Below are 6,808 nucleotides of genomic sequence, written 5' to 3'. Positions count from 1 at the left end.
GTGCCTGGCGCGGGGGGGGAGCCTAGCCCCCGCCCCCGCTCCTGCCCCAACGCTTGTTAATCTTCCGGGCGCCGCCCGGCTTCTTGTTTTCTCTGCCGGGGGAGAATCCCTCGTGCGCTGGGACACGGGAAGCCGCCCCCGGTTCTCGCCCCGGCGTGGAGAGAGGGAGAAGCCGGTGCGGGGCGCAGCCAGTCTGGCCAAGGCCCCGGGCGCCCCATACACCTCAGTCGGGGGATGGCTCGGGGCCGCCTCGGCTCCTGCCTTCCCAGGGGCCCTTCCGCGCCGGGCGCTGAGATGTGGGAGGACGGGCAGCGCCCCCGCCACCCACAGGCAGAGCTCCGCTCCAACAGCCCTGGCCGGGCGCAGTGCGCGGAGCGGCCGCCGGGGCTCCCAGCCCGTGCTGGCATTTTCCGCTGCTGGCGCGGGCTGGGCGCGCGGCGTTGTGCCCAAGACCCACGTATCTTTTGTGCTACAAATTGCCTCAGTCGCGTCTCTTTGCTGCCGCAAGTGGGCTCCGCTGGCAACAATTAGCATCACAATAGCCTCTTGGCCCGGCCGCACCTCTTCGTCTCTCGGCCCCATTGCACTGGCGCAGCGGGAGAATGATCGCCGAGCGCGGCCCTAAATCCGCCGCCAAGTCCGAACCGGGTGCCTGGTTTTAGCCAGCCTTGTAGACGCAGCCCAGGCCCTTGGGAACTGGGGAAGCTTTGCAGGGTAATTAGCAACTCGGTTTTTGGAGGCTCCTTGCCAAAGCTAAGGGGCTTATGTAACCCCCCACCTACGCGTGGTTAACTGCCCCAGGTAGCGGTACCCAGACCGTGTCACAAGGAAAGCGTAAGTGTCCTCTACAGCCTCGCCTGAGCTACAGCTGGCCTTTAGCTGGAGCTGTGGATGTGCCTGCGCTAAGCTCCAGAGGCCCCAGGGTGGAGTCTGCCTGTGGGCAGTTACACTTCCAAAGGACAATCCATCTTAAAGTGGCAGCTAACGAGGGTCTGGAGCCCCCCAAACCCCACTGTGATGAGCAGGCTACAAGAAAAGACAAACTTCAGACCTGCCCACACCGGCCCTCAGAGCTGCTTCCCTGGGAGCCAGTGCAGTGTGCTGCACTGGGGAGAGAGATGCGGCAAGGGCCTTCCCTCCCGGTGTAGGTCACTTTTACATACTCCTAGCTGGCTGTCATGCTGAGCATTAACTCTGCTTTGCTCGCAGCTTGGGGAAGTTTTCACATGTGGTCCGGGCTAGCAGCCATGTGGCTACACTACAGCCATCTTTCCAAAGAAGTCCTTCCAGAAGATCTTTCTCCTTTCCTAAGAGAGCATCCACACAGCCCCTGCTCTTTCGAAAGAACGGGCCGGGTATGGAAAAATCTGGTGCCAGAAGGACAGCTCTTTTGAGAAAAAGGGCCCATGGAAGCTGTCTTTAGCAAATCCTCCAGAAAATCAGGTGCTTTTCTGAAAGAGCATGCAGCGGGTCTACACACAAAAGGTCCTCTTTCCATCCTACATCGAAAGAACACGGCTCTTATTCTGGAAGCCGCCTTCCATTCCCAGATCAGGAAGAATGTTTTTTTTTCAAAGAAGAGATAGATAAATTCATGGAGGTTAGGTCCATAAAAGGCCATTAGTCAGGGGGTGGGAATGGTGTCCCTGGCCTCTGTTTGTCAGAGGCTGGAGACAGATGGCAGGAGACAAGTTGCTTGATCGTTGTCTTCAGTCCACCCCTTCTGAGGCACCTGGCACTGGCCACTGTCTGCAGACAGGATGCTGGGCTAGATGCACCTTTAATCTTACCCAGTAGTGGCCATTCTTATGTTCTTATTCTTTCAAAAGAAAATGTGTGTAAACTCTCTGGGGGCTCCTTTCCCTCCTGGCACCAGTTTTTTCTGTCCAGGGCACATTCTTTCACAACAGCTGGAGATGTGTGCACGTTCTCTTTCTACAGAGCAGATTGTGCTTTCAATCCACTTCTTGGTGTGTAGACACAATCTTCCGGAAGAGAATTTTCCAGAAGAGATCTTCCAGAAGATCCTCTTTCGGAAGATCCCTGAAGTATAGAGGCAGCCAGAGCTCTACCCCGTTTGCTTTGCAAACAAGCTTTCAGAAGGAAGAGCTCTTCCTGAAACAGGAATGGAGGAGCGCTGTCAAACGTGCTAGTGTAGTGGCAGCCAAAGATGTTTAGTTTTGTTTTTAGTTGCTCAGCGAAACCAGCGGTGCTGGCAGGGCGAAGACAGGCCATGTACTTCTGCAGAGCAACGGGCTCAGGGAATTTAGAGGCGCTCACGGGAGAAGACGGAATCCAAGCGCAGATGAGCAGCAGCTGCGTCTGAAACCGCACCAACGAGGCCAAATTCTGCTGTCTTACCCCAAACGCCCGCTGACGCCGGTGGGAGCGCTCGGGACAAAGGGAAGCAGCATCCGGCCCGGGATGGCCCATCACTGCACAGCCCGGGAAGGGGTACGCAGCGCGCCTCCTGCCTGCCCCCAGCACGGCTGGCGCAAGGCTGTGCGCCTTAGTCCACAACCTGACGCGGTGGGTCTTGGCCCACCAAAGCTCTGGCGCCCGTTACTCGGTTGGTCTCTCAGGTGCCATAGGCTGGGTGTTCTGCCCTTCCGAATGCCCAGGGAGTCCAACCCCCGGGCCCGCTGCACCCTAGCGAGGGGTTAACAGGTCCTGGTGCTCTTCTTCGTGAAAATGGTGCCCCTGAAGTTAGCGGGAGTTTTAGCAAGGCCAGGGGCCGTGACCCACAACCGATGTGTGCCCTGTGTGTGCCTTGGGGAGGGGCAAAGGCGGGTGTGTTCGGCCAAAGACTAGTTTGGAGCAGCGCGTGCAGAGAGGGGAGGGCGCACCAGCTAAAGCGGGTTTAAATCAGGGCCGAGCTACCCAGGGAGCAGGGGACCGGGGCTTTCCAGGGCAAGAACGCGCCAGCCGCAGCTGTGCCAAAGGAAATCCCCCTCCCTCCCTCCGCAGGGAAATGCGCCAGAGTTGCCGCAGCCGAGCCCAGGCGCTGCCTTTTGAGCGCTGTCCGAGCCCCCTGCCGCGGTGGATGTCTGGCGCCCTGGGGCTGTGGCCCCGGCGGCCTTAGGAGTGCAGGTGCGCCCTGTTCTCCGCCTGTGCGTAACTGCCTATTGCGACAGGCCACCGACAGCTCATTAATCTCGCGCTGTTAGGTTAGATCACAGGGCAGAACACAGCGCTTCCCTTCCGTCGCCTCTTTGCTGTGCCCCCCGCCAGCCGGGCAGGCCGCTCCAGCGGGGCGAGGACACGGATGAGGTAGGAGGGGCGATAAGAGGAGAGCCGCAGGGTTAGGAGATTGCGGTTGTAGCCAGAGTATGGTCTCTCTTTTAGCAACTGCACTTGGTACTTTCCAAACGCACCCCCCGCCCCGCATCCAGTGAGTGATTGGCACAGGCCAGTGGAATGCTCGGACCAGCTGTGAAACTGCCCCCCCCCATGTGTTCTGGGTGTTAAGGCCTCAGTACCGTTCACCCTCTTCTCTCACTCTCAACCCCGGTAGCCCGGCAGCCAGGCTGGTTACCTCTAGCCTGTGAACGGCGCAGCTTTGATTGCACATTGCAGTGGGCGGGTAGATGGGGCGCCTTCAGGTGAGCGCACCAGCCCCACGTTGTGAGAACCAGCGGTCAGACGCAGAAATCCTTGCAAGGCAGCGTGTAAGTCCCTGCGGTTCCACGTTTAAAGCGCAGGCCGGGAGCTACAGGCTACCCGGCCCAGCCTGCTCGGCTCCTTGGTGATCCGGGCTAGGCACCCCCAAGGCTGTGGGCCAAACGCGCTCCTGAGCAGGGACTGGACGGTAGCAGCTCTCGAGGAGACAGGCTTTATTTGTTTTGCAATGCCCACCACCCGCCCTGTTCCCTACAATCATTTAAACCGGTGCCAAAAATAATCTTAGGTACAAAATATATATTCGGTCTGAAGTACAATCAATAAATACAAAGAGCGACGCAAATTAATATAATTTACCTTTGCCGAGTACAGAGAGCGGATTTGTAAAGACGTGCTGCCGTTCTCCGGAAACAAGAGCTCGGCCAGAGACTCGCCAGCCGGGGAAGCGTGGATCGCCTCCACCCGAAGCGCCCGGAGCCCAGGGCCAGGGTCGCGGATCACAGCCAGAGGGAGGCAGCGCTCTCGAAAGGCAAAGTCCCGAGCGGCCCCGGCGTGCGCCGCCTCTGGCCGGAGCCCTGGACAGCGCACAGCCGCGGGGTGGGCCCCGGAAGGTTTTAAGGCAAAGCGGATTTCAGAGAGGGTCCCCCCCCCGCCCGGCAAAGATCACTCTCCTTGTGGGCCGGGGGCCAGCGCGTGTCCGCGGGGCTCCAGGCTTGGGCCGCCCGTTTGCAGCTGCGAAGGAGGCAAGGGGGGGCGGGAGCCCCCAGACCGCGGCCCCGGCCTCAGACAAACTCCGGGAAGGCCGGCGGGCCGGGCCGGAGACAGGCCGGGGCGTCCGCAGCAGCGTAAGGGCGCCCGTCGTCCAGGGAGCCGCCGGGGCTCAGGCTGCCCGCCTGCGAGCCCGGGGAGCACAGCGAGTCCCACTCCCAGGGCGAGAGGCTGCCGGGACTGGCCAGCTCCAGGGGCCCGGCGGGCTGCGGGCCGGGCTCGGCGCCCAGCTCCTGCTGCAGGCTGTGGTCGGCCAGGCGCAGGGTCTGGGTCAGCGCCCAGATGTAGTTGTGCGCGAAGCGCAGTGTCTCGATCTTGGTGAGCCGCGAGTCCTCGGGGAAGGTGGGCAGCACGCCCCGCAGCGCGTCCAGCGCCGAGTTGAGGTTGTGCATGCGGTTCCGCTCCCGGTCGTTCGCCTTCATGCGCCGGCTCCTCCTCTGCCGGCTCAGCGCCACCTCGCTCTTGGCCTTCGTGCGGCCCCGGAGCGCCTTCGGCTTCCTCGGCCGGGCAGCGGGGCAGCCTCCCGCCGGCCGCCGGCGCAGGGCAGGGCTGGGCGAGCAGGAGGCAGCCTCAGCCGCAGCCCCCCCGTAGTAGCGCTCGGCCGCGCCGCTCAGCTGGGCGCCGGGCGAGCCCTCGGTCTTGGGCGACATCCTGCAGGGAAAGGCCGGCACCGTCAGCCCCGAGCCGAGCCGCGCCCCGCGGGACTGCGCCGGCGGCTTTCCAGGCCCCCGGGCTCTGTGCCCTGGGCCGGCGGGGAGAGCCCGGCTCCGCCGCAAACTGCAGCTCGAGCCGCTGCCCGCCAGGCCCGCGCGGGGAGGCGCTTACCTGGATCCCCAGCGAAGTGGCGCGCGGGGATGGCACCGGCGCGGGGGGTCCCCGGGTGTCCTGAGCCGGGGCGCGGCGTCCCTCCGGGGCAGGGCTGCGCTGCGCGCCAGGCACACGACCGCCTTGGCGCGCCTATATATAGCGGCCGGGACAATGGGGAGGTCCTGCCCGGCGCAGCGTGTGCCCGGAACACGCTTTATCTGCCTGGCCCGGGCCGGAGCGTGCCTGGCCCGCTGCTGCCCGCCCCGGCCAATCAGCGCCACGCGCGGCTGGGCTCCCACAAAGGCGGGCGGAGGGGCGGGAGGAGGGGCAGGAGGACGAGGGGCGGCCCCCGCCCCCTCTAGCCAGCAGCCCTGGAGGCTCAGCCCAGCCCCAGCGCGGCTCCTCCTCCCGCTAGCCCCGCTCACCTGCGGCCCCGCGCCCTCTCCAGCCGCAGAGAGAACCCAAAGCATATCCCCCGCCCGGCGCGGCTGCTTCCAGGCACCCCCGCCCTGCGGTCGAGCCACCCCCGCCCGAGGGGGTCCCGAGGTCCCTTCGGCTTCTCCGCCCCCCACAGGCTGCGCAGCGGCGGCGCGGGGGTCTTGGGGCTGGACCCCCACCGCCAGCTGGGCACGGGACCCGCTTCTCTGGCTCAGCCCACTCCCTGGGCGGGGGGGGAGCCCTGGGGGGACCAGCAGCAACCGCCAGCACACTGCAGCCGCGGTTCTTACCCTTTACTGCAGCCCGCCCCCCTTTGGTTCTCCCGGTGTTCTCGCCCCCTTACCAGCGCGGGGCTGGGGGCCTGGGCGCTTCTAAAGGCGCGTGAAATGCATGGGCGCTGGGCAGCGGTAAGAAATACACCGGGCCGGCTACCCCAAGGCCTGCTGCTCAGGGCGCCCGGCTGGGTTTGGGTTCTCCATGACCTGGCGCCTCTCGCAGGCCCAGAAAGGGCATCACGCCCCCCCCCCGGGGTGCCCGCAGCGCAGGGTGAGAACCACCGCGCTGCGGAGCTCAATTCCCTCATCTCAGCGCCAGATTTCTCACCCGCCAGCCCGCCTGCTGCTGAGGATGGGGAAACGAGCTCAGAGATCCCTGCGCCACAGCCCCGCACGCGCGACAAGCTCGCCATGTGCTCTGGGGCTCGGAACAGGCGCGGGAGGGGCCCCCGCACCGGTGCTCGAGGCTCACGTTTAAAAACCCCTAGATTCGTACGAGACGTGGCGTTCCCACCACAAAGCACAGGCCTGGGAAGCCGGCTGAGGAAGATGGCGCTGCTGTGGGCGCGTCTCTTTGCTTTGCCCTGGCTGGTGGCTCTTGCTCTTCCTTGTCACATGGTCTTCATGACTGCGTCCTCCGCGCTGACACCAGCCTTCCTGTTGTCCCTCAGTGTCTGTCGCCGCCCTTCTTTTAGGTCTATCTCGTGCCGTTGGCCCCTGACTATAAGCTCTTGTGCCCTGTGGCCAACATACGGCACAGCTGGGCATCTCGCATGGCGCAGCCATCTCAGCAGGTACCTGTCAGCTTTTCCGCGATGGGGATAACCTGGATGGTGGCTCCTACCATGTAGCTGCTTAGCCCCTCATGGTACCCAGCGTCCACCTGAGCACGCTCATTT

The 6,808-nt window shown here is 63.9% G+C and overlaps 1 protein-coding gene across 1 annotated transcript; it reads right to left on the bottom strand.

The window, feature by feature from the left end:
• Nucleotides 1-4,403: 4,403 nt before the first annotated feature.
• NEUROG3 (neurogenin 3) lies at nucleotides 4,404-5,045 on the bottom strand. The gene has a single exon (XM_074999743.1). It carries the CDS (start codon nucleotides 5,037-5,039, stop codon nucleotides 4,404-4,406), a length of 636 nt encoding a protein of 211 aa, XP_074855844.1. The 5' UTR covers nucleotides 5,040-5,045.
• Between the last annotated feature and the right edge of the window lie 1,763 nt (nucleotides 5,046-6,808).

This window comes from Carettochelys insculpta, chromosome 7, assembly GCF_033958435.1.
Source record: "Carettochelys insculpta isolate YL-2023 chromosome 7, ASM3395843v1, whole genome shotgun sequence".
NCBI lineage: Eukaryota > Metazoa > Chordata > Testudines > Carettochelyidae > Carettochelys > Carettochelys insculpta.
Note: the sequence above shows the minus strand (reverse complement) of the source record. Positions and strands in the feature narration are given on the sequence as shown.